The sequence below is a fragment of the Pseudopodoces humilis genome, chromosome 17 (assembly GCF_049639895.1).
Source record: "Pseudopodoces humilis isolate 2021_Gansu_Grassland_sample_001 chromosome 17, ASM4963989v1, whole genome shotgun sequence".
NCBI lineage: Eukaryota > Metazoa > Chordata > Aves > Passeriformes > Paridae > Pseudopodoces > Pseudopodoces humilis.
Window position 1 is genome coordinate 2,615,804 of NC_142216.1, and position 27,808 is coordinate 2,643,611.

A 27,808-nucleotide genomic window follows, 5' to 3' on the forward strand; every position below is an offset into this window, starting at 1 on the left:
AGAGCAGCTGTGGCTGCCCCTGGATCCCGAGGCCAGGTTGGACAGGGCTTGGAGCAGCTGGGACAGTGGAAGGTGTCCCTGCCATGGCAGGGGGGAACCAGCTGATCTTCAAGGTCCCTTCCAACCCAAACAATTCCTCACTCCCATGTGCGACACCCCAGTGCGGCACACGGCGCTCAACGCCACGGACGGCCAGAGGGTGACAGCAGGGCTCTGTCCCCGTGAAGCCTCCCGGGATTACCTCCGGCCCGGTGCTGTCCGTGCCCGGGCAGGGCCGTGCGAGTGTCGCGCTGTCCCCTCCGGGCCCCGGGGCTCGGCCGCTCCCTCAGCGCGGCCTGCAGGGGGCGCTGTGCGCGCGGCGCGGCCGCCAGGGGGCGCTCGGGGCCGCGGCTCTGTGGGCCGGGGAGGCTGATGGGGGGGGGGGGGGGAAGGAGCCGCCGCCCCCCCCGCCTCAGTCACCGGCGGAGCCGCAGCGAGAGCAGCGCTGTCCCTTCAGCACCGCTCCCCCCGCGGACACCGCGGGCTCCACACCGGCCCCGCCGCCGCCTCTCGCCGCCTGCTTGGCAGTAAGTAACGGAGCCGTGCCCGCAGAACCCCCGCCCTCACCTCCGGCGCCGCCGTTACCCGGGAGCTGGGGAGGGGGATTGGCAAGGGAGGGGGGTCCTGAACCCTCAAAGGGGCTGCAAAAATGGGAGAGGGGTATCAAAAACCCTTCTGGGCTCGGTGGGAGACGCGCCGTGTCCCCGTGTCCCACTGCGTGTCCGCGGCGGTGGCGGTGCTGGTGACATTCCCGGCGGTGCTGGTGACATTCCCGGCGGTGCTGGTGACATTCCCGGTCGTGTTTGGTGGCATTCCCACCAGTGCTGGTGGCTCTCCCAGCGCTTTGGGATCTGCCGTGTTTGGGCTGACAGCGAGGGGTTTAAAGGCTGTTTGTGGGGTTTAGAGGGTGTTTGTGGGATGTCTGCGTAAGGCAAACGATCTGGTGAAGTGACATTCCCTGAAACCCAGGCACCGACACCTGAGCCCGAAGCGAGCAGGGCAAGGCAGGAATTGTCCCCTTCCCACTGGCCCGGTGACATTGCTCATCTCCCCCGCTTTCAGGTCTGGAAAGCCGGGTGCAAGGATGGTGAAGCTGGGGAGTAATTTGAACGACAAGAACAACAAACAACCATCCAACGAAGATGGTTTTCAGACAGTTCCTTTGATCACGCCTTTGGAAGTAAATCACCTGCAGTTCCCGGCTCCGGAAAAGGTAAAACAAAATCAGAATGTGCTCCTGCATGCTTGCGCACACGTACGTGCCCCTTGCTTGTCCCTGGGCTCTAGTGATCGGAATTGTGGCACATTTATTCAATTAATAAAAACCGGTTATCTTTTCCTGCGTGTTCATCTTTTTTAACACGGCAAATAAGCACGCAGCAGTCCCCCAGTGCCTTTTCTTCTTAAAAAAGAACCCCAAATATTCATAAATACATCTGGAAAAAAAGCTTGGTGTGTTTCTCTTGCAAGCGCTGGGGAAACTGAGGAGCGGTGTGCAATATGTTATTATCAGCAAGATTAATGGCCTGCTTTGAGAGGAGGTAATGTGATAAGCCTGCCGAAATAAGCAGCTGTTTTAATTATCTCAGTTAAGCTCCGTTTTCTTCTCTGTGGCTTTGCAAAGCTGATTTGGGCACTGAGGACGCTGATTTCTTTGGGGAGAGCCGCTGAGTACCTAAGGGACAGCCCAGGCACTCATCTGGCCCCGGACAGGGGACATTGTTCGTCCCCTGCCCTCTCAACTCTCACACCTGAATGCAGCACTAAAACGCCCAGGAATTTGCGATTGGCTGCGAGTTGTGCTGGGATTTTTTGGCTACAGCGTGAATTAGGAAATCTTTTGTCTACATCCCTGTGGGGATGATGCGTATCAGTATAACCTGGTGAGGACATGATGAGACTGTAAAAATCCGTATTCCCCAACAGCCCTCACCAAAACAAAGCCTGTCTGCAATGTAGTTCCCAGATACCACAGAGGTGGAGCCAGCCCACCCCAAGGTACAGACAGAATTATTAGATCTTGCAGGATAATGGAATAACAGCAAAATTAACACTGATGGTTATTGAACGTATATCCTGCTTGTACCGTGGTACAAAATGAATTTTCCCCTAAATACATTAGGAGAACATGGTGATGGATGTGATAAACCTGTCTAGGTAGACAAACCGTGTTTATTTTAGGATAGAGCTGAGTCAACTGCCTTGACATCCTGGGACCGAGAGCTGCGCCAGACAAAGGAACTGGTTCCATTCTCCACGTGCCTCATGGCAATCAGGAGCAACTCGGCTGCATTCAGGAGAGTTAAGAGTTCTATGAATTATGAATCAGAGGCTGAGCCAGCCCTTATCTATGACTCTGATAAGTAAGATTAAACAAAATAATTCGGGCAGAGCAATATGATTTGTCATAAATGTCTGAAAAGCTCAGGGGAAACTGTAGGTGTGTAAAAGTCGCTGCTTTGATGCCGGTACAAAGGGCTTGTTGAGATCACCCCCTGTCACATGACAATGTGGAATTTAAATGACTCGTGGAGCAGGTGAGACACGGATTACTCAACAAAGATCTTTTCAAGCTGATCAAGTGGTAACGAGTGTTCTCAGGACCGCCACAGTTCCAAATGCCTGTTGGTGAACAAACACTGGCATGGATCGGTGTGGTGTGGTTCCTTGCTGATTTTTCTGTTTAGACATGTCCACATCAATAATTCACGTGTTGTTAGGTTACATTACCTTCATTAGCATATATTACTGTCAGTGCATCTACCGACATCCATATTTTTCTTTGCTGGAAGTGTGGGATGTATCTCCAGGCGTGCTGAGCGTGATTCAGAACTCATTAGAGTCAGAGCTATTGATTTCTCCAGGCTGTGGTTCATCTCCTCCGTGCAGCAGGCCCGGAGTTAACGGGCTGGAAATCCCTTCACCAGGAGGAGAAGTTATTTACGATAAAAGCAAAATAATTCACGACCTGTTTCCTTTGCTCTCTGTAGAAGGGGTTCTGGTGGGGTGAATTCACCCCAGGGCAGAGGGGCTGTTTAAAGAGCTGCTAATAAGGAGCTGAGCCTCAGGTGAAAAGCTTTGGGCAGAGGTTAAGTGAGAGGGGCAAATTGCAGCTTTGTTCTTGAGAAAACAAAGCCGCTGTTGAATACAGGCAGGCTGTCCCCCTGAGGAAGAGTGGACATGGATTTCAAGTCTTGTTTGGACTTGCCTTGCTCTCAGGAGTCTGGGTTAATAAAACACCTAAAACTGACATTTTACCCGTCTCTTCCTAAAACCCACGAGCAGTTGATTTTTAGCCGGGGAGAATGAGAGGGTGAGGCGAGGTGCTCCCCGTGTTGGGATGCTGGGGAGGTGTCGGGTGTGCGGGGCAGCTCCGCGGGGCTCTCCAGCAGCCACGGGAGGCAATGCTGCCGGCCAGCTCCGCCACCGCATCCTCCGCACTCCACAGAGCGCATTGTCCTGGCAGCACCCTGTCAGTGAAACCTTAAAAAAATAAATCCAACCCTGCTCAGTATTCCCTTGTCTTTGCTGTCAGAAAGGATCATTCATTTAGGAAACTCTGAGCTTTTGAACTGGGTCTAACCTTGCGGTCAGGGCAATCCAGGGTGCATCAAAAGCAGGGCAGGGAGCTTTGGGTGCAGCTCAGGGCTCTGTCTGGAGGAGGAGTAGTAACAGCTTTGGATAGTGATCCAAGAGTGTACAAGGCTTGTGCTGGACAGCCCAGCTGTTGTCCCTACAATACCTTCACCTGGTGTGTATTAGCAAGTTTTTTTTCCTTTATAGGCTTTTTGTTTCAGTTGAGTCTTAGATACCTGTATGCAAGTGGAAGAACTTCAAACCTGTTGTTTGTTGGATCCTTAAAAGCACCACACAAAGCCTGTGGAATCTACAGACTGAAAAATTGCGGTTTAAGGACCTTAAATTCCTGACTTTTTTCTTCATTTTAAGGACATTTTTGTAGCTGAATCACTTAGAGAGTCACTCCAAGTGACTCTCAGCATTAACCTATGTAGGTGTTTCACCAAAACTTCCATCGTCTCTTGCCAAGTGCTTTTTGTGTCTGGCTCCTCTGTCAGAGAAAGGATACGGAGAATATAAAAATGAGGCTTTTACTGATGTGATGTAACCCTTGAAGTCCAGCTCTTTTCAGATAGTTCCTTGAAGAAATCATATGGAGGTGAGAAAGGAAAACTCTTAAAGGTGTGCTTAAATTTAGTCTGTCCTTTTGGGGGTGCTTTCCTAACAGGCTTCTTCTGCAAAGCACTGAGAGCGTAGCAGCTCCCTCTGACTTCCACCTTCCTGCTGGCTCTTGGTAAAATGCAGGCAGGATTTCAGGAGGCTTCAATTTGAAAACCTTTCTTTTCAAAAACTGCAGGCCACTGGAATGTCTTCTTCCTTCTCCCACCAAAGGAGGATGTCTTTTTCTCGTGCTGCTCCTCCTGCAGCATCAGCATTCCCATCCTTCTGTCAGCACTTGTGTGGCTGTAGGGACACAAATGGACTCAGGAGAGGAATTGTCCCCCTAAGGTGTTAAGCCTGCTGTGCATTTAAATTTATTGACAGTCTTCCAGCATTTCCCCTGTTCCCTCTCTGGAGCAGAAGGCAGAGTCAGGTGCTCCAAAATAATTTTTGCATGGTCTTTCTGGTGAAATCCATCCATGTAACAGCAATAATAGCCCCATCAACAGTGACAAGCTCTTGACCTGGCTTTTTATGTCTCTGAATTTTATTTCTTCTGATTCAAAAAGAAAAAAAAAAACCAAAAAACAAAAAACAACCCAACAGAAGTCTTTTATCTTTTAGGAGCAAAGGGAAAAAGAGGAGCTGTTGCCTTGTTTTCCAAGGCATAGTCAAACAGCTTCAGCTGTGATTGTGTCCCTGCAATGATAATGCTGAAAGATGTGCAGCTTTTCAGGGACTGTTCTGTTCACTGAAATGTTAAATGAGACCAACAACTGGGGACCCCTTGGTCTCTTGGCTCGCTTCACTATAATCCAGCAGGAAATACCTCTGTTCTGGCAGCAAAATCCTAATTTTACATAACACAAAAGTGCATGAAAGCTCTTGTCAGGCTGTAAAAAACATCCGGCACCTCTTTTGTGGTAAAGGCTGCAGAAGGCTTATCATGTGGTCCATTGTTCTTTATTTTGAATGCATCAGGAGGCTCGAGAATTAATTTCTCTAGTGGCAAATTCCTGCCACCAGCCCAGGGAAGAAAAAAAACCCACAGATATAACATCTCTCTTCAAAAGCTTTTCCCACCCTGTGCTCCTGCCCCTGGCCACATCCCTTTCTGAGTGGCTGAGGCCATGCATTTACAAAGAGCTCCTGGAGATCAGGGGGGTCCCTGGTGTTCCCAGCCTGTCCCAGTTGGTTTAACAGAAAATAACGTTTGGTCCTGGCCAGCTGAGCAGGAATAATTAAGAGTAGCTGGATGAGTGCTCCTGTACCTCGGGGACTGCTTGGAGCTGTGTCCTGGATACCGGTGTCAGCCTGAAGGCACGAGCTGTCAGGGCAGCGTGGGGCTGCTTTTGGGGAGCTGCTGCCCGTGCTGGGGCTGGAGGCAGCTCAGCATTCCCGGCTGGGCATTCCTGGGAAGCTGCAGGAGCTCTGGATGAGCCAGGGACAGGCGACTACTGCTCCTCGGCTGCTGGGATGGAGCAAATGGCAAAAGGAGGGATGGGGCAGGGGGAGAAAGCAAGAGAGAGGAGGAGGATGCAAAGGGAAAGAAAACACGGATAAAACAAAGGAAGGGTGTAACAAGTAAAAAGGAACAGGCTGTCTTGCCTTTCCCCATCCTTTCCTTTTTCCACTTGGGATACTCTGCCTCATCCCCACAAAGTCTGAGCCTTCTTCTCGTCCCCCTCCTACAGTGTGCAAATTCCTTTGTCCTCTGGGTGTGTATTAGAACTGAACACCACCCCTGCTCATTAGGCTGTAATAAATCCTTGCAGCATCTCACTCGGGCAGAGCAGCGTTTGGGGAGCCTCCTTGATGTCTGCACATTTTGGACAGCCCTGCTCGTGTCCTTGGCAGTTCCTGCTCCTGTTTGGATGTCACTGTGTGCCGGCATTCCTCTCACACACCAATCCCTCCACTAGGGCTGTTCACAGGTTGCTCACAGGGACCTGGAGCAGCTTCCTGCAGCCTCCCATCATCCAGAGAATGTGCTGCTGCAGCAGAGCTTCACTCTGAACATCCCAGGATTTGTGTAGCCTGGGCAGAAATCTCCCTCCTTAACTGCTCTGCCATCAGTGCCTGAATTAGGGGCTTTGAAGCTGCCTGGGTTTGTGAGCTCCATTACCTCTCTAAAGCCCAGCTATGTCTGCCCTGCAATTCCTGGAGCTGCATCCTGCAGAAACAGCAGGAATGGACACAGGGTTATGGCTGAGCTGGTTCTTTTTTCTACCATGAAAGCGTGGAAGTGCTTTCAGCAAGACTGTCAAGTGAACCCCACATACCAGTTCCTTACTGGTCTAGAAAGGAGGACAGGGCAGGAATCTTGGCTGCTGTAAATCAGGGCAGCTGAAGGGAAGTCAGTGGAGCTCTGCTCACCCCGGCCCATTTGTGATTGATTCTTTTGTCTGTTTTACTAAACGCTCTCCTGGATAAACCTACTGAAAGCAATTTTTCTCACCCCACCTCCTCCTGTGGGTTCCTGGTGGTTTGGGCACCCAGGGATTTGTAGGGAGTCTTGGCTGAATAAATTCCAAGCCACTTTTGTTCTTGGGGCTGTGCCTTGCCCTTCTCAGCTGCTTTCAGCTCCCAGTGCAGCCTTTGCATTCTGTGCTGCCTTTCACTGCTGATGCCAGGGCTGATTACATTTGCTGTCTTTGTCCTTTTGCAATGTTCCTTATGCCTGGAATATCCTCCTGGCACTGAGTCAGAAGACCACTTTTTTCCTACCACCCTCTGTGAAACTCATTTCCAGCACAACACCCATTAGGTGAGCTGATACAGAGTAAAAAGGTAACAGAGTACTGACCCTGGCTTTCTCCAGGGTCTATGGATTTGATCCAAGTCATCTTTTTCTTTAAATTTTCATATTTTTGCTTTGTTTGCTGCTTGATATTTCAGGCACTTTATTTATTCAAATAATGACTAGGATGCCATTACCTACATCCCAAATGCCAATCTTAATATCAGCCTTTGGGAAGTCTGCCTGCTGAGATGTGTCCATCCTATAGATTTGGAAGCATAGCTGCCACTCCTATATGATGTGACACAGCCATAACTATTTAGGGAAGTTTTAAGACCTAATTCTCTAAAAATCTGTTATTTTGCAGCATGGGGATTGCCAGGTAATCTGAGATTTGTCCACTTTACCCAGTTTCTGGCAGTAGCCAGGGCAACAGTCAGGAGGTGGAGGTACAGGAGATGCTGCACAGAGCTGCTCATGCCTATCAGTGTTTCACCCTAAGCCTGCAAGGCCAGAGATTGTTTTAAACCCTGGAACATGATTTTCCCATCTCTTTTCCTCTATTCTTTTAGTGCTAAGTATTTTAACTTCAGCTGCTGTTGGCAGTGTGCACATCTCATTTGCTCTTTGGAGCTGGCTCTATGTGAGGATTAAGCTGGAGGATTGTGTGTGCAGGTGGTGGATTCTGGCCACTGCTTGGTCTGGAGCACACGAGGGGAGAACCTGCCCCAGTCCCAGCAGGTTTAGTGCCAGCTTTAGGCTGGGGACACCTTGTGCTGTCACCTGGCCCCTGCTGCACCCTGAGGTCCTGCTCAGCTGCTGATGCTTTGTAACAGAGGCAAAGGAAACCACGGCACTGGTGCCAGTGAGAAGTTGATATTTTCCCTTCTGTTTCTGCAAGGACTGGAGAGAGGTGTGGAATGGAAGGAAGCTGAGTCTCATTTTCATTTAAAAGTGAGCCTGACTAATCTGCCTGCAAACAGGAGGGGGTGTTACAACCATTTTGTGGGACTACAAAGTCCAGCTTTGAACTTGGAGGGAACCTTTCTCCTTGGTAGCACCAACACATTTTGTTTATCACTCCTGTCAATCTGACAGCCACTCCAACTGAGAGACTCTTCATTATTAATAATCCCAGGAAGTAGTATTTTAAATTTTTATGATTTGCGCTTTGCAGCACCTGAACCACAATATATTACATGCACCGTGGCAGTGAAGTGGGAATTACAGCAGGGCTGCATGTCCTTTTCCAAATGAATAATTTAAAGTTTTCACAATGCCAGTTATGTTAAATATTATTACTCATTTCTTCAGGGAAAACCATAGAGCTCGAACGCAAATATAAAGTGGCAATAAATGATGTTACATTTAGCCAGTTGGAGACAAGGCTCAGAATTCATATCAGTTCATTTTCTGAAACACTTACTTCATCCCTTTGCTGGAAAATCCTTTTCAAGGTTCCGTGCTTAATAGAATATTTTTCAATTTGTCACATTTCACATCTACTCTGCTCCTTCCTCCTCACTGCAAATGCTTTTAATATAGCCCGCTTGGTTAGAAGCTTGCTTTTTTTCCCTTTCAGCAGCCCAAATCCCTGGATTTCCCAGCACTCTCCCACTGTTTACCTTCTCAAGGTTGTCGATGATGGATTTCCTGCTGGTGTAGGCAGACTCAGATCTGTTGTTTCTCACCTCAGCACACCTATACTTTTCCAAAGGATCACTACAGAGAGGGTGCATGGTCCTGCATCCATTAAAGCTGTGGAAAGATTTCATATTGATCCCAGCCGTGGCACTGGCATTAAGCCTGGAATAATAAGAGCATTTAGGTTTGGGATTCAATAAATGTATTAGCAAACAGCATCGTAAGAAACAGCTGGTGTGGAGCAGGGTGATGGATGTGGCTCGTGGTCCTGTTGTGGTGGGGTTTCACCATTTCCTCAGGCCATTCCCTGCAGACTCCTCAGCTCTTCAGAAGTGTTTGAGAGACTGCAGTGAGGAACCAGAAGATCCAAGGAAGAGAACAGAATGTCAAAACCTTTCCAGACACGGAATGTTACTGCATCTGTTGACCTGGGATGGCTGAGGGGGACAATTCTGCAGAGCTGCAGTTTTCCATAGGTTGTCTGACTGCCTTCCCACCCTGTCATCCTTTGCTAGCCCCTAATCCCAAAAATGTGATAGTTCTATGGAGAATCTGCTGGAGCTGCCATTCTCTCTCATTAATGAAAGTCTGAGAAAACAGTGAATTGTAAGCAGTGAACCAACCGTGGTGTGAACTCCTGACCCAGCCACCAAGTGGGACTCAGCACATTACTGCGATTCTTTTTTTGTCTTTTTTCCCTACTCCTCCGTGAGTAATCTGGGATGTTTGGGTCATGCTGTGTGCAGAGCCCCTGAGCAATTGATGAAGAATTCCCCAGGATCCCCAAGCATCCGTGATGGAACTGGCTGTGGGAAGGAGCCTGAAGCCAGCTCCGATAGCCCAAAGCCCTTAAATGCACACTTAACTTGAAATATCCGGCTCATCCCGCTGATGTTAATAGGACTACTTGCATGCTTAAGTGCTTTGCTGAATTGGTGGTTAATTAGCTCAAATTCTAAACAAACCTGGTTAAGGAGGAAGCTGCAAGGACTGCAGTGTGGGTTCCCATAATTAAATGTGACTTTTTGCTGGTCCATGGAAGCCTTTTTTCCTCCTCTCATATTTTCACAATCACTCTGCAAACCCCGTCTAGGAAGCAACTTCCAAAGAACAGCTTTATTTTGCTTTATTTTGGATGTAAAATGAAGAAAGTCCCAGGTAATTTATTGGTGTCCCCTTTAGTGCATATGCAATGAGCAGCTCCGTTCCTGCAACTTTAAGGTAATGTATCTCTGGGAAATGGTGTGAAAACTTTAAGAACAGATCACTGGAGCAAGATAATCTGCAGGGAGATTCCCAGAGCTAAATCCATCTGGAAGTTCCCCCTTAGAGCAGCTCTTCTCCAACGTGCCAGCATCCCAGAGGAGGGAAGGAGGAGATGACATTTCTTTCCCTTCAGTTTCCTTGGCATTGCAGCCTGCCCAGGACCCCAATTTTCCCCTCCCTTTCCCTGGTTTCAATCCGGAACAATTCCCAAGCCAGCAGCGCTGCAGAACAGCCGGGGAGAGGGGATGGGGATCGTTCTGTTGCTGTGGGTTGTAATAAAGTGCAGCAGCTCTCCCAGGAAAGCTGTCGTGGTGTGAGATGGATGTTCCTTGTTTGCATGGGAACAGTGGGATCTGGGCTGCCTGCAACTGCTCGGGGGCAGCCGCTGATAAACGAGCGCTGATCATTACCCCGACTGCCGAGTCAGGAGGCTTTTATTACTCCATGTTCGACAGCAATTTGGGTAGAATTTCTGGAAGACTTCACTGCCAGGAATTTTTAGTTTTGTTTTTTGTTTTTTTTTTCTCGCTGACAAAATGGAAAAAGAAGGTGAAAAAGGAGTGATGGCAGGGAATGGGGGAAAGCAAATGTTTTCCACCCAGTTCAAATCAGAAAGCTGGAAAGTGAAAACAGAAAAAGTAAAAAAAAGGGAGGGGGGAAAGTCTAAAAATGCAGAAAGGTTTCTTTAGAAGATTGATTATTCCTTTTCTAAATTTGCACTTTTAACTCTGCAAGAGTGGGATCCATGCTCAGGCTGATTTATTTAGCCTGTGGGGGACTGAGCAAGAAGGAGCTCTGTTCTTCTCAATGTACACCCCATGCCCTCAGCAAAATTGCATTTATCGTTGCTGCCACGATACTGAATGATCCCCCCCACTGCAGGTTTTCAGTCTGACCCTTGTCATTTGATTTCTGTGCTCTCCTCTAAAGAAGAGATTTCACTGCCCGCCCTGTCTTTCTTCTGCTGAGTAACTCCAGCAGGTGTCTGACAAAGACACTTCTGGAGAGCAGGTTTTGGACTTTTGTCATGCTACAAGCCCTTTAGCAAAGGTGCTTCTTCCCTCCCCTACCAAAGCTTTTTGATACCTCTGCAAAACGCTGTCCAGGGTCACTCTGGCTCTGTGCACACTCATTTCACTGCTGGCACAGTCAGCAAATTGTGTTTCAAGTACCTTCTCATCTGGCTGGGGCCTGAGCTTGATTATTTATTCCCAGATGTGATAGAATTGCTGCTGGACCTGAATCTGATGCCTCATGAAGGAAGGGTTGTGTGGGTTCATTTTCAGACTCTGTATCCCTGCATGATTCAAACTTTCCTGCTTACTGGTGCAATGGAACAGTTAAAAAATAACCATAACAAAATTGGTGTTGATGATGAAGAAAATTAAATTATAGCTGGAAACAATGAAAGCTTTTAATTTGATTTTTTTTTTCTCATATTCTGCCTTCGTGGTCTTTCATTAAGACCCAGTATTGCAGTTTGTGGAAAAGCTCTCATAAAAATTAAAAAAAAATTGTCTCCAGCTAAGATTTATATCAAGCAGGAAGCATGAATTTGGGATAATTGGATATTGTCTGAAAACAGAAAGAGAGCAATTTCTAAACACTGGCTGGCAGGTGCTGCTGGCTGATGCTCTATAATTTACTGTACTGGGTTTACAAAAGGCCAGGGAGAAGACTGAAGGCTGGCCAGCTGCACGAGGCTGGGTGCCTTTGCCTCCTTTTGAGGGAGAAAATGAGGTTATTGCTTGTTTGGAGCTCAGAGCTGACCTGGGCCACTTTGCCCTTGGCTGCAGAGGGAGAATTGATTTATTTTGCCCACAATGTGCAGGGCAGAGTGGGAAAAATGGGGTTTGATTCACCAGTGGGTCCAGAGCAGGGTCAAGATTCAGCCCAAACCTGCCCAGTCAAGCTTCTGCCCGTGGATCATTTCCCATCTTCTGTGTTGTGGCATCACAAATCCTGAGCTCCCAAATGCTCATAGAAATGTATTTGGAGTGGCTTTTTGTCCCTTCTTCTCGCCAAGTATTAATATTGCAAATGCTCCTGTAATAAATACTATTGAGAGGGATTTGCTGGAGGATGTAAATATTCATCAGTCTTTAATGATTTGCATTTGAATCCAGAAAATTGGCTTATGACTCCTCACTACTTTTCTCTTGCTCTGATTTCCACATGCATTAAATGCAGGAGGATTAAATACCTGGGGTTCTTTTTGGTCCAAAGCAGACTTTGCTGTCTTCATTTAGAAATAAGTCCTTGATTAGCTGGGAACTCAAGCTTGTGCATCACTTAATCTGTTCCAATCCTTCACCACCGTTTTGTTTCTAACTAAGAGCTTTAGGATCACTCTTGTCACTCTCATCTGGAGCAGCCTCCACTCCTGGAGTTTTTCATTTCCACCAGGCTGCAGCTCAGAAATGGGAGCCAGAAAGTGGAAGGTCTTCTGCACTGATGTAAATCACCTCGTTTTATAAGATTAGTAGGACCTGGATTAATCAGACACAAATCTTAGGGGAAAAGCCAAGGTGATAATACAAGATAAATATTGATGATCTGGAGCCTGAATGAATGAGATACCAAATGGCCTAAATTTAAATTGGCTTCAGCAGAACTTGTTTGGACAAAGCTTTTAATTAGTGAGGCTCTTTAGGATGGGCTATTCTTCTGCCTGTTGAGCATGATATAAAAATTAAATGCTCCTAAACAAAAGTGGGTGTCAAACATTTTGCTGTCAGCTATTTTAATGCTCAGTGTGATAAGCTCTCTGTCCTAGTTCTGTGTATCTGCCGATTTATCTGCCTCTCTTATTCCTGAGGGGGTGATGGGTTTGTGTTCATTTATGGTGCTTGTGTAGGTCATGGGGATGGTTTATATAGAAAAGCTTTGATAACAACCCAAAAATCTCTGCTGTGGGCAGAAGCCTTAAAAGTGTTGTTATTTTCCAGGTAATTGTGAAAACAAGAACAGAATATCAGCCTGACCAGAAGAACAAAGGAAAACTCAGAGTGCCCAAAATTGCTGAATTCACAGTCAGTTTCACTGATGGGGTAACAGAAAGACTAAAGGTAAGAAATGGATGTTCTGCTGCCTTCTGATGCAAATGCCATTCATTTTAAAATAGCTGAATCAAAGTGACAAGAAAGACATAACAAATTTAACACTTCACTCATCACCAGGGTCAAAGAGAGGTTTATCTGCATAAGTGTAAAGATGTTTTTTTAGGACAGGCATGAGAATACCTTCTTAGCTACATCTCAAGTAGAAAATGCTTTTCTTTCCCAAGAAAATTATGAAAATATATTCCAGCCCAAACTGAAAATAAACCAAGTTTGAATCCTCTTTCTTCTCAAACACTGATTTTTAAAAAGAATTTTTTAAAATCCTGGTGAAGATTGATTGAAATATTTTGTTTAGCCTTTTAAAATACCTTTTGTCTCATAGCTAGACAACCCTTTTCATATTAAAAATACTTTGTTATAGTTATTATATTACTACAGATTAAAAACTACTTCAAAATGCATAGAAATAATATATTAGAGGACTATCCAAGCATATCCTGTCCTTTAAGCAGTTTTGCTTTACAGGAATTGGAATTTTCTGATGGAAGATGTTTTGTTGGGAAATTTTCAACAGGCTCTACTCAAACATGGAAAGAAACTCATGAATTATTGAGTGCTGTCGGTTCCTGTTGACTGCAGCACATTCGAATGGCTCAGTTCCTCCTAAAATTAGACTCCAAATGTGTAGCTGCCAGTTTTTCCTCCCTTTTCACTGGGAAGACCTGGTGCATTTTCTAAACCACAGAGCATGGCAGTGATAGAAATGTGAGATCTGATTGCTCATTTTCAAAGTCAGAGGAAATACCAATAATTTTGAGTAGAAAACAGAGAAAGTGGGCAGTGCCTGGTGACATTCCTGCTCCTTCCAAAGCATAATTTATTCTTAGGAGTTGTGGGAATAAATGTTTATGGTTCTTGGGTTGTTGTTTGTTTTTTTTTTCCAGTGGACATCACAGTTGGATCTAAAATGTCTTACCTGCTGTTGATATTTACTGAATTCTTCCCTGAGCTTATTGTGTGTAGTAACTGTTCACCACCAGTGGTAACTCTCTGTTGTACCAAAGTGAATTAAACCCCAGTCTTGGAAGCCGCAGCAGACATTTCCAGTGTCACACACAAATCAGAACCGGACACGATGTGCCTGAGAACCAACAATAAATTTCGAGTCTCCTGGACTGATGTGTTGGCTGTAACCCGCAGTAAATGGCCTTGTTGGTGTTGTAAATGCTGCTGCCTCACTGGATATTTAACACTCCATCCTGCAGCCCTGAAGGGTGTGAGAGGCAGAGTAAAACCACGGAAGGATCTGGCTTTGTTGTTTAAAAAAGCACTCAAGAACATCTCCTCTGTGCACACCGAGTTAATATATAGCTCATGATGAATCCTATTTAATCTACTCCTACTCAGTATCTTGTTTTTCCTGTTCAAATTCCCAGCTTGCTGTTGCATTCAGACCTCTTCTTCCATGCACTTTTTCCTCTTCCCATGCTGCTTTTGGTGCGGCTTTCCCATCACTCTCACAGCTCCAGCTGGGAGCCCTGGCAGGGGTGGGAGCTGGGCCTCTTCCTACAGAGCCTGGCAGCATCACAGTTTCATTTTTGAGCTATTTCCTTTCCCTAAAATCCATATGATTTTCATTCTCTGCTCTTCAATGTCAACTTATTCATCAGGCAGCTTCTGCTCTAATACTGGATAACACTCTTAAGCCTCTCCCTGCCTGCTTTTCATAAGGCTTCCATGTATCCCATTAAATTTGTAGTATTATTTCCTGACAAAATGAGCTGAGATAACAGCTAATATTTATTACCTTTTGTACTTTTTATTGCACCACATTTTTGTCCCAGTGCATGTTTTTAGTGAAGTTATTAAAAACCCTGCCCTCTGGATATAAGCTACCCTATTATCTGGTACTGATGAAATCATCTTACATTTGTTTTTTGTAAGAGGAAATCACAGTAAATATTTAACTTTTATGATCTCAGTTTGGCTACATTTTTAAAAGCTTAAAAAAAGATTATATAAATGTGATCAACATATTCCTTTTTGCCCTTTTGAGGGTGGAAAAGCCCTCCAAGACCATCGAGTCCAAGCCGTGACCAATCCTCATCTTGTCCCCAGCCCATAGCACTGAGTGTCCAGCCCTTCCCTGAACATCTCCAGGGATGGGGATCCAACCCTCCCTGGGCACTTCCAGTGCCTGAGCTCCCTTTCCATGGGGAAATTCCTGTTGCTGTCCACCCTGAGCCTGCCCTGGCCCAGCCTGAGGCCATTTCCTCCTGTCCTGGGCCTGGCTGCCTGGAAAAAGAGACTTTGATTCTGTGATTTTGTGCTACAGAAGATCAGGATGTCTGGAAAAAATTCTGAGACCCCATGAACCTGCCAGCCAAGTCCACAGATGCCCTTTTTCCTGCCTTTTGGGTATCTTTTATTGAAGAAACTAATGAATTATTAGACAACTTTATCACATGAACAAGCCCAGGCCAGAATTTGAGCTTATGCTTGCATATTTTTCATCCATCCAGAACAGCCCAGATCTGAGCTTTTTAATTATCATAAAGAAGAGACTGTCCCTAGGCAACGGTTCTTATTTCACACCAGCTCTTCCAGGAACCTGAGATAGCTCCTGCCTCTTGTCACATCCCCTAATAGATGAGATTATGATTCTCTCCAGCTCAGCACACAGTGTCCTGGAAGTTTGACCAATTAGTCTGATTCTTCAGCTGCATGAGTCAGCCCATACATCCTTTATAAAACTGTTTAAATAGTTGTGTGTAGATGGGTTACAGGAAAATGATGTTAAAATAACCTTATGGTTGAGCCATCCATACAGAAAAGAAATTTCTTTTCTCATTTTACTCCTCCACAGAGAAGCAAAGAGAACATTTTTCTAAGCTGACAGGCAGTGATGTATAGACCTTGCCTTCTCCAGACTGCTTCTGCTTTTGGAGTGTGTTCCTCAAGGAAGTTCTTGAGCTGCAGAGATCTTGTTTTGCAGTAGCTCTGTGAGCTGAGGTTTCCCAGGCTGAGGGGGAAGGGTGGCTGCTGTTTGCTGTTTGAAGGGAGCTCCTTTTCCTGGGCTTTGCCATCCTGTGACAGCACTGAGGTGCCTTGGAGAGGGTTTGTAAGTGTCTCTGATTCCTGTGTGGGGTGACAGCTCTGAGGCTTCCTGCTCCTCCTCACCAGTGATACCCCATCCTACTGCTTTTAAGAACAACCTCTCCTATGTGAGTAACCATTCTGCCCTGATTTCTATCAGTACTGAAAAGAGATTGAACCCCTTTTGCTTTTGAAGCAGATTCCCCACCAAATCGTTACTTCTGGAGAACAGGGTTTCCAGTGACTCCTTTTCTGTTCCAACCAGTCCAGATAGCACAGAAACCATCCAGCAGCACTGATTTATTCAGATAGCACCAGAAGGGGTGCTGGAGTGGCCTTTCTGTGTAGGCTTACAGAGCATTGGGTGGGCACCTGTAAGTGCTGGTCCCTTACTGGTTTTACACAAACTGGTCTCTTTGTTAGACCAGTCTGAGCCCTTTCTCACCACTGCCATGGAACTATTAATTATTTTCAGGAAGGTAATGATTTATTGACTATTAGCTGGGGGATAGTTATCTCCCATAGTTATTTGTCTTCTCAAGTCTTCTACAGTTCTTTCCTTTTCATGGATCAGTTTCTTGAAAAGATTTATGTTTTCAGAGTTGGAATAATTAAACTCAGTACTTGTCTTTAAGAGAACAAGTTGGGAGTGGGTGTATGGGGGAGAAGTTGAGATACTGAAGATGTTTTTTGCAAGCAGTTTATCTACCTGGAGAAATCATCTGCAAGTATTGATGAAGACTGGGAACTTCATTCTTCTTGCTGCAGTTTGGCAAGTTGCATTTTCAGGGTCACTGGCTGTCATCTGTCCCTGTTGAGTGTGCAATGACAATTATTTCTTATCCTTGATCACCCCTCTCCTCCCTCCACCCTGAAACTGCTCTGACACACTCAGATTCCGGTATCAGTGGATGTAATTATTGTCCACACTTTTCATCAGGTCCTTAAAATGTAGTGGAACCCATTCAAATGCTTCTGTTGTTGAAATGCTCATACTGGAACAATGATTTTCCTCTGACTAAATGTGAGAGATTTAGAACAAAATCGCTTTGACTCCAGCCACACCCTCCAAAAGAGACTGTGATGCAAGAATTGTTCATGATCAAACCCAAGCTAATATCTGAAATGCTTGCCTGCCAATTAAGAAAGATTGTTCTGGGCCAGGGAAGAATTTCCTGTTGGTAACAGCTTTGCTAAATGGAAGATGCTCCCCTGGTTCCCCCACTGGAAGGTGAGCCATCAAATCCCCAGGGAATTCACACTTTGCTGCACACATGGAGCCCCAGTTGTGCCATTCCTGCTCCCTCTTCCCAAACTTCCCATCCACGCCATGGATCCTGCACACTCCTCCTGGGGTGTTCTGCTTTCTCCTGTAGGCTGTTGCTTTATGCTGATAGTTCTTCCTCTAACCTGTAAAGAAATCCCAGAAAAGCTTTTCATTGTACCCATTCACAGGTAAATAAATTTTCAAGTCTCCTTTAATTGCTGAGTTCCCAGGGGGCAGGAATAACTCCTGGTGAAAGGACTCCTGTGCTTTTTAATCCTATCAGTACCAGCGTCACCATGGCAACTGCCACATCCCATGGATATCGGGATGTGGAGTGGCCGCTGGAGGATCCCATTACCCTGACTAATGGGAGCCCTGCTCCGGGGCTCTACTCAGGGATTTCTCCCTCTGCTGGGAATTGCTACTGGGGCTCAGACGCTGTTTTCAGGATCCAGGAGAAAAGGGACAAAGCAGAGGAAAAGCAGAAATGTGGCAGGCACAGGGGAGCAGGCACTGGGGCTGGAACGGGGGTTTTCTCTTGAGCCTTGCACTCACACAGGGCTTGGAGAGGTGTCAGTGGGAAAGGCTTGATTTCAGTCCCCAGGGACTTGTTTGGAGGAATATCCCTCCTTTTGGAGTTCCCAGGTGTCACCTGGCAATCTCCTTTCCCTGTGGATGCGGTGGGCAAGTTCCTGCAGGGGTGTCAGGCAGCTCTCACTGCACCCAAGTGTTCTCCAGACTGCGGTGGATGATTTGAGTGTGGAGCCAAAGCTGCCTCTTTGAATGCTGAATATTTTCCAGTGCAGTGCAGAAGGTCACAGGTTCTCTTTTCCCAAAAATCCACTGCCCAGCCCCGCCTGGCCTTGATGCAAACTCGGCTTCAGGCTCTCACTGGCGGTGTGCATGCAAGCAGCTGAGAAATGGTGCTCCTCATCTCTCTGCTTGAGCTCAGAAATCCTTCTTGTGAGGATTTCTGAGAAGAGGACAGGTCACATCTGTCCCAGTGGCTCTCCCAGGCTGCAGGAGGCAGATTGATGGAGCCGTTTGTGATCATCAGTGACAATCAGGAGCTGGGAGATTGAACTGAGCAGGGATTTGTGGCTCAGCTGCCAGGGAGCAGATCTGTCTGATCACAGCCCCAGGTACTGCTAGAAACCCTGCAAGGTATCCCCTGTCTGGGTGGGAGTCTGGGGGTTTTGTGAAGAACTCCCAGCTAATTCCTGAATTTTTTTTGTCCAGGCAGGGGCCCAAAAATGTCATGTCTATGTCTAAAACACAAAAGAAAAATCTGTTTTGATTTAACTGGAATGCTCTCTACTGGCTTAGGGACCACCAAACAAAGCAAAGAAAAAAACCCAAATAGGGTTTTTTTTATAGGAAATGGACCATTCCTTACAGTTCATTCTTGCTTTATGGTTTTACACACATAGATACTGTTTTACAAAGTCAGGAAAAGCCTCTCAAGTCTATTTTATTTTTGCCATCTCTGAGCACTAACAGAGTAAGCAGCTGAAGACATTTGTTCAGTATTGCTTTGGGTTTTTTCCTACTTAATTGATTTTTGGAGAGATGAAAAAAGTGAATTGTTATGCAGAAAATCTCTAAAAGTAGAAGACAAAGAGAACACTCACATGCTTAAATTTTTGTGGGGTACACCTGCTGAAAGTTTATCCTTCAAACCAGGATATATTGAAGGAAGAAAAATTTACAGAGCAGAAACCTCAACTGACCCTTGGCTTTGGAGCAAAATGCTTGAAAAAATTTCCATAAGCGACCACATGGAGATACTCCTGGTGCTAATTACAGGATGTAATTGCAGTTCCCATTGGGCCTGGAGGATTTCTTACACTGCATCTCTGTCTCTAACACTGCACTTTGCCACACCACAAGAAATCTGAGTGTTGGGAAATTTTCCTGTCAGCATTTGAGGTGAAATGAAAGATATTTAATGGTGGTGTGACCACTGTAGCAAAAGAGACCCAGCAGGATGGAGGAACAGGAAAGACTTTTCAGCTGAGTGAAACCAAAGCAAAGTTTATTGCCTGTTGGGAAGCGCATTTGGAATCTTGTAGCCAGACCACTGAATGCTAAAAAAATAATAATAATCAAGGAAGTGCAAAGCTTCACTCACACAAATTTCTCCATGCAATGTTTCACTCTTGCTAAAGCAGCACAGGCTGTGATTGAATGTTCAGCAGAGCTGAGCTGCCTCTTGTTGGTACTTGCAGATGTATTAAAGCCTGTTGGGTCGGATCCACAGCTAATGGAACTGGCCTCGTGCCTTTGCAGGCAGCATAATCACCTCGATTATTCATTTCTGTTGTTTGCTTTTAAAAGAGTAGCTCTTGTAAGTCATTTGCAGCAATAAGGCTTCATCTTTCTAATTCAAAATGGAAAGGCTTTTAATTCTTAAGTTACCCAGGGGACACTTTGCTCACCAAGTCCTCACTTTGTTCTCCTATAAAGCACCCACATAATAAGTTTTTAAGGAGAAATGGGTGTATTGGACCATGAATGCAGAAATATTATTTCTGATTCATGATGGGAGACATAAATGCTGAAATACAGGTGAATTTGTTGCCCTTCTTGAAGGAACGAACTTCCAAGTGATTTTTTCTTCAGGCACAAGAATGCACTGAACAGAGGTGTTTTGATTCATGCAAGCCTGACCTTTGGAAGAAGGTAATTTCACAAAGCAAATGCACCTCAGTTTTTCCCTAGAGCCAGGCTGTGGCACGGTGGTGGTCTTTGCCTCAGAAAAAAACAAGGTTTGGGGAATTTAGATGTTTGCAGCTCTTGGTGACACTCACTGGGGTTGTCTGAGTGGGAAGTGAGCTCTGGAGCTGGCTTTGGAGGGATGTCAGGTGTCAGGAAAAGGCAGTAGCAGAGCAGGGAACACAACCTGCAGCTCCAGGTGTGTTGCCATGAGCAAATCCCTGAATCCATTCCTGCTCAGGGCTCCCAAAGCTGTCCCTGCACCAAATCCCAACATCAGGGAGGAGAGAGGGGACGATTTTACATTCATGAGACTGTGCAGAGGTTGAGTCTTGGCAGGCAAAGGGCAGGCAAGGAGACAGTTTATTGATGACTTGATTTATCTTGTGTTCCTGTTAATGCATTTAAAAAGGGCCTGTGATGAGCTGAGGCAACCATTGCCATGTCCCACGTGGAGTGACCAGAGGAAATGTCACAGCCAAGGCTCTGCCAGGGCAACAGGGAAGGGCTGCACGTCAGGAAGGCTTGGAGAGGATGTTTCTGTCTGCTGCAGTCCCACTAATTGAAAAAACACCTCAAATTAGGGATCTGGAAGGAAGCCTCTTCCAGCACTGCTCAGCTCCTGAAATGGGCTGCCAGGTGTTCTCAGGATGTGGCTTTAGGAAAAAAAGCTCCTTTCTGAGCAGTTCTTGAGTCATCCCAAATTATTTAATTTGGGGGTCTGCTCCATTTCTTTTGGAGATAACAGATACAGAATCATTGAATGGCCTGGGCTGGGAGGGACCAGAAAAATCAGCTAGCTCTAGTGGGTGACAATTGAAAAAGAAAGAAAATATTCTTATAGGAGGAGGGGAAAACCCCCTATAATTCATTGGTGAAGCAGCCTTATTTAAAATGGCATTTAGAACTTCCATAAGGAACAGGGGCTTGGAAATGGAGCCATGAATTTTCCATCCAAGGGGTTTGACTTGGCACAGGGAGATGTCACGCAGCCCACAGCTGGCACCAGACACTGTTAAAAAGATCTGAGGCTATTAGTGCCTAAACAGCCACTAGAAATTATATTACATGATGGAGACTGGCTAATATAATTGAGCCAGCTAGTTATTGTGTGCATAATTTAATTATTTGACAAATTGCTTAGAGACACGGTGTGCTCCTTCCACACTCGTGCTGCTCTCACAGCTTTAGGAGGCGCAGAGCAGAGGAATTGCTGGAGATGATGTTTCTTTTTTAAAATTTGCAAACTTGGAGAGGTTCTCTGGTGCTGTCACAGTGGGCTGGGGTGTGCAGAGATGGGTAGAGCCCAGGGGAACGTGGCTGGGACGGGAAATTGGCTCAGAGACAGCCAGTGCTGTTTCAAGTGGATTCTTCTGAGGCTTTGGGGTACTTGGATAAATGAGCCTCTCTGTGTTTGGGGCTTTGATTGCTGGGCTGTGTGAGCTGAAAGGAGCCTATGGAATAGTGGAGCAGAGAATTCCAGAATGGTTTGGCTTGGAAGGGACTTTAAAGATCATCCACTGCAGCCCCCTGCCATGGGCAGGGACACCTTCCACTATCCCAGGTTGCTCCCAGCCCTGTCCAGCCTGGCTTGGGACACTGCAGGGATCCAGGGGCAGCCACAGCTTCTCTGGGCACCTGTGCCAGGGCCTGCCCGCCCTCACAGTAAATATTTATGTCCCATCTAACCCTACTCTCTGTCAGTGTGAAAACCCTTGTCCTGTCACTCCAGGCTCTTGTAAAGTCTCTCTCCATCTTCCTTGTAGCTCCATCAGGCACTAAAAAGCCACAGTTGTGTCACCCCAAAGCTTTTCCTCTCCAGGCTGAACAATCCCAGCTCTCCCAGCCTTTCCTCCCAGCAGAGCTGCTCCATCCCTCTGCTCATCCTGGAGCCTCCTCTGGGCTCTCTGCAGCAGCTCCAGGTGCTCCCTGTGCTGGTCCCAGGCTGGGGCAGCTCTGCAGGTGAGGTCTCACCTGAGCAGGGCACAGGGACACAATCCCAGCCCCTTCCCTGCTGCCCACGCTGGGGGACCAGCCCAGGAGCAGATGGGAGAAGTTTCTGGGCCCCAGGATTATCCCATCCTCCTCATCTGTCCTTATGAGAACTGGAGCCAAATTGGTTTATTATTATGGTTAAGATTATTATTATTGGTTATGATTATGAATTGTAAGTTAAAGGACAAAAAAATCCCATCCACCCTAAAACTTCATTAAGAAACCTTGCAGCACTAAGGAGTATTTTCCCATAGCCCTGAAAATGTAGAGACATGATTAAGGACATTTTCCTCTTACAAAGCATCTCCTAAACAATGCTGCTGGACACCATCTGGAATAAAGCTGTTCTGTAATAATAAAGAACAAATCATACATCTTGAGCAGTACTAAGCAAATCTGAAGACCCAATTGTGTCACTTTTTTTTGCAGTTAGCCTTTCAAAATTTTGGAGGCGAAGCTGTTGCCAGAAGATCAGCAAAATCAGCAACTTATTACAGAAATATTTTTAACAGTAGGGAGTGAAATGACATTTTTGAAGAAGTGCAGTCAGATCATTTTCACTGCCAGGGTAGATCTGGGTGCTGGGCAAGGCATCACAACAGTTCTTTGGCAGAGTTTGAAGAGTGGGGCAGCTCTTCCTGGGCTGTGTTTGGGGGTTATCTCATCTCCTGCTTGATCCATCTCAGTGTCCTGTCAGCCTGTGGCTCCCTCCCTGCCAGCACACCTCAGTCTTCTTGTAAAAACAACCTGGATTTGGGTGGTTTGTGCTTGGATTCCATCCTGGAATATACAGAGACCGCCAGGATGGCTGAATCCAGGAGCTCCTGATCCTTTAACTGTACCTTCCTTGTGGAAATCTGATGGTGTCAATCTTCCATCTCATTATCAGCCAGAAGAAGTTACAGGATGAAGGGGAAAAGATTGCCCTCCTGAATTTTTCATTGTCAAGCAGAAATCCTTATAATGGATTCAGGAGTGCATGGATGTGTTTGGATGCCCTTAGATGATTTTGTGATTTTTTTTTTTCTGCAAGTTAACTGGGTTGTCAGGGATTAATGGGTTTTCAGGTGTAATGGAATTGCCATAAAGTATAGGAAAAGCTTTTCTGCCTCTCCAAGCACAACTCTTAAGCTCCTCTCTGAAATAACCTTGACAGAATTTCTGCCAGTTTTGTTCATAACAAATTTTGCCTTGTTCTTTGCCTTTTACTTCTACAAAGAGAAAAATTAAAACCCAGAGAACTTCTTCAGCTGAATTGCCTATTAAAGGGTCACAAAATTTCCCGATACCCAGCAACACTGAAGGTATCTTGTAGAAGCAGACATGGCAGCAGCAGTGGGATTCTTTCCTGATAAACTGGAATTTTGTGAAGAGGCTGAGAAGAATGCAAGAACAAAAATAGGCAGCAGAGGCTTCTGAGGTCCCTAATTCACATTACAGCTGCAGAGAGTAGGAAAATGGTGCAGAATTTTGTAGGGATTTTTCTGTGATAAATGATCTTTATCTCTTCTCTGGGCCTGGCTGCTTTTCCTGTGGGCAGCAAGGCTTTTGGTTGGCATCTTCTTTCCTTTGCTCCTGGTTTAAGTATACATAAGCAGGGAGGAAAATGTCCAGAGTCAAACACTGATTTACCAAGTCTACAAATAAAATCATGCCTGATATCTAAGAAGTGCCAGCCATGCTGAAAGAGAGGAAATTTAGGTTGGATGTTGGCAAGAAATCCTTCCCTGTCAGGGTGGGAGGCCCTGGATCCCTGGAAGTGCCCAAGGCCAGGTTGGACAGGGCTTGGAGCACCTTGGGACAATGGAAGGTGTCCCTGCCCATGGAATCTTTGAGGTCCCTTCCAAGCCAAGCCATTCCATGTTATATATTACATGGATAAGAAATAAAACTGAAAAAACCTTGCAATGGAAAAAGCTGTTAAATAAATGCCCTGCTGTTTGGATGTGCCATTGTTCTCTGGCTGCCTTTTAAATAAGGCTTTGTACTGGAGTGAGTGAGGGAAAAAGGGAATTTTTGATGAAAAAGGAGATCCTGGGCAGCTGATGAAATCAAAGAGAGCAGGGAGGAAGCTTCCATGGGCTGCATGAAAGCCAGGTTAGCTGGAACACCACAGCAATTAGACATCCTCTGCCTGGCACAAAACCTGCTGGCACCTGATGTCCTGCTGCCTGGTGAGGATGGATCCTTTTATTCATCTGTGCTGTGTGAAAATGCAAAAAATGTTCTTTATCTGTGGGAAAAGGGGGGAACCACCCCAAGTGTGCTGCTGTTGATGGGAGCTTGACATCATCCTTCGCGGATATTCAGGGCCTCTTCCCACATTTTTTGGAGGATGGGGGGAGTGTTTTGGTGTGGTAATGATGTTCTCTCTTCTCTGTTCCCTCTTAAGAGAACCTTTGGGAATCATGTGAGATTTTGAGGAGAGGGCAGGCAAACCCCTCCCTTGTTTCACCCACTCGAGCAGTCACATGTGACAGATTCATGCCTGCAGCACTTTTAGGTTTTATCTGCTCACTAAATTTTATTTCCCCTCTGTGAGTGTTTATATTGCTTAGAGACTGCCAAGGTTCATGTTAATCATAAAAAAAAAAGTGGAGGTTTATTAGGTATTGCAGCCCTGTGATTCTTTAGCTTTTGAATGTTAATGAAGCTTTGTATGCTCCGGAATAGCTGGAGAGGTGGATCTTAGCTCTGGCATGGCAGAATATCCGGGGGTGGATTTTTCTTCCCTTTCCTTTGGGTTTTAACATCTTCCATGACATTTCATCCGGAGCAATTTTCCACCATTTATCAGCAGGTGTAATATTGTCACACCAATTCTGCGAGCACAGGAGAGGCAGGAGAGTGAAATTGTTCAGTTACATGTTCAGTTAAATGTTCCACTGGGAGGGAGGGGAGAGCTCAGCACAGGGACCTACCTGCTCCTGGGCCATAATCAAATGGGTGTCAGCACTTGGCCAGAGCAGAGAGGAATTTGTTATTTTTAGGGACTCAGTGGGTGGACAAGAGGAAAGAACCCCTCAAATTGCAGTTCTGGTGGTTCTTTCCATAGGCTGTGCATGCACGTGGGATTTAGCAGAAGAGCCATTTATTCTCACTCCAGACAGCTCAGTTCTCTCTTCCTCTGAAGGCTGAGTTTCAAGCAACATTTCTTTTCTCATTGCACATTTAATTTGGGGCAGAGTAGCCAAACTGGAGAGCTGAGCATTTCTTATTTCTGAATTTCCAGCCAGGGCTGCCCCTCAGCATTGGCTTTGGTAGAACAAGATGTACATCCTGCCCTAGCGCCTTCAAATTAACCTCAAAGGACTCTTGTGTCATTGTCATCGTGGGTTTAGTACCTACACTGGAATTAGAGCAAGTACCAGGCCTAGCATGCTCCTCTTTTAAATGAGGAGGAGTTGATGGACATGTGTTCTACAGGGGAAAATGTTCCTCCACACTGACCTGTCATCGGGATTTCTTTATGGGGAGGGATCTGTTTTCCCCAGGCCTCCTGTTGGAAAAAGTAGAGCGTATTTAATCCAGGAAGTCTCTCTTTTTTACTATTTTAAGGGGATTTAATGTTTTGTGGTTTTTTTTCATGTGTAATACAACTTCTTTTGGGGACACAAATCATGTCAAATTCCATTTACATCTACCCTGAATCCAGCTGAGCTTTATCACCATGAAAAGAGGCAGACTCCCCCAGGCTGGGAACCCAAGGGCTGCTCTGAAATACTTCTATTCACCCCTCTGGGCACTGAGAGGAGCTGGATCCCAAATTCTCTTGGTCAGACTGGTGCAGTTCATACAACTGCACTCCTGTTGTGCCTGATCCCTCTCCAGCGCTCCAGGACTCCCTAACAATGTTTTCCTTGATCCAGCAGTAAATGCTGCTCCCTCTGTTGCTGCCTTTGGCTTAATTGACCCATTTTGCAGCAGATGAGGCCCCAAGGAGAGGTTAATCCAAGCAGGAACGTCCTTGGCAAAGCCTTTTAGCCTCAGTCTCACCCTTTTACCCTTTATTCTAAAATATTCTGATTTAACAATGAATTTAGGAGTCTCTCCTGCTAGATAAGAGTCTCCACAGCTCTCTCTTCCCTGAGTTTTGGATGTGATGGGTAAGATTGGACACCAAGGATACAAATTTGCTTTCAGCTCTGGGTCTTCCAGGAGTAATCCCAGCTGTGCTGTGTAGGAACACCCTCACCAGGCACTTCATCTTTCTGGGGGATTGCTGGGAAGGCTTTTCCTGCCCTGCCAGCAATTCCAGTGGCCCCTGGAGTCCCTGCAGGATTGCAAATCCCACTGGTCCCAGAATTGCAGCTCCTGGAATGATTGAAGGAGAGAATCAGAGCAGATTTCAATGTGAACCAATATTAAGCAATTAATAATACTTACTGATATGATATTACTAATATTACATAATATTACTATAGTAAAAATAAGATTATATCGATTAAATTTGAGCTATAACCATCTTGCTGTTTATTAGCTGCTGTTCCTGACAAGCCTGTTCCCTCTGCTCTAGGTTTCTACCATCACCTCTCCTGCAAGTTAAATCTTCTCTAGATACACAGGATGCTTAGATCCTGCAAAATCCTGGTGCAGCCGGCTCTAATTTAGGCACTTGGAATCCAGAGCCATTTATGCTTCATTTATGGAATTATGGAACCAAGAAAGCTTTGGGAAAGGGGAGGATGGGAATGTTTCACAGCTCAGTCCCTGAGGAATAGACAGCTCAGCAAAAATCAGTGATCAGAGCCTCAGTGCAGACACGGAGTAGGGACAGAAAATGTTGGATGAACTATTTAGGAGGGACCTGGAGAAGCTGGAGAGAAGGGAGCTCCAGCAAAGAAACAAAACATATGCTGGGCAATGATGAGAGGAGGAATATTTGAGCCCCAAAGAGGGAATTGTGTCTGGTACCTCCAGCAGCAGCACCTGCTCTTGGACATGCTGTGGGATTTTGTCAGTAGTCGGGATATTGTCCTTTTACAGCTTGGAGAAATAGAGAGGGATCCCCTTTCTCCTGCAGGGCACAATTTATCCTGGTGGAAGTGCCCAGGAGGCAGAAAGGGATGTGAGCTACAAAGACCTCATTGCTCCTCCCTGCTCACCTGCCTGTGCCACAGAAAAGTGGGATCTGCCGTGGTCAGAGGGCACTTTATCCACACAGGTCAGACCTGGGATCTGGGTTCTGGCTGCTGCTGGGTCCTGCTGGGCCAGAGCTCAGAGCAACACCAAATACTACAGCAAAATCCATACATTTGCAAGGGGTTAAACATCGGAATGTTGAAAGTCTGCGGGGGGGGGATGGGAATGATGTGGGAACCCAGGATATTGGATCCAGCATTCAGTCAATTACCATGCTTAGTTAAGTACTGCACGGTGGAGTGAAGGCTGCAGTCTGTTAGAATGTCTGTTCCTATAAGTCATTTAATTATGAGGTTGTTCATATGCCATTTTAACATATGTACAGTAACATTATCCCTCTTTTCTAGGTCACCATCCTCATAAGCCTGGCTCTTGCATTCCTTGCCTGCATAGTGTTCCTTGTGGTGTACAAAGCCTTCACTTACGACCACAGTTGCCCAGATGGATTTGTTTATAAGGTAAGGAACTTCAGAAGGATGAATTGCCTGAGCTAATGACAGGCTCTAATTGCCTGCTTGCTTACAGCCCAGGCTGCATTTTTTTTTTTTCTGACCAGGCCAAACAGAACATTTGGCAGGAATGTGTTGAAATGGAAAAAGTGTTCTGGGAAATGTGGACGTTCATCTGACTCCATCAGCTACTGTTACAGTGTAATTGTTGGGA

General features: G+C 46.0%; 1 protein-coding gene across 1 annotated transcript in view; it reads left to right on the forward strand.

Moving 5' to 3' along the window:
* Positions 1-452: 452 nt before the first annotated feature.
* The window catches only part of NSG2 (neuronal vesicle trafficking associated 2), a 30,438-nt gene continuing 3,082 nt past the window's right edge, over positions 453-27,808 (forward strand). The window contains exons 1-4 of the mRNA XM_005523668.3: positions 453-566; positions 1,102-1,252; positions 12,817-12,936; positions 27,493-27,603. Coding sequence (XP_005523725.1) covers positions 1,124-1,252; positions 12,817-12,936; positions 27,493-27,603 — 360 coding nt within the window. The 5' untranslated portion in view covers positions 453-566; positions 1,102-1,123. The remainder of the gene's footprint in view (positions 567-1,101; positions 1,253-12,816; positions 12,937-27,492; positions 27,604-27,808) is intronic.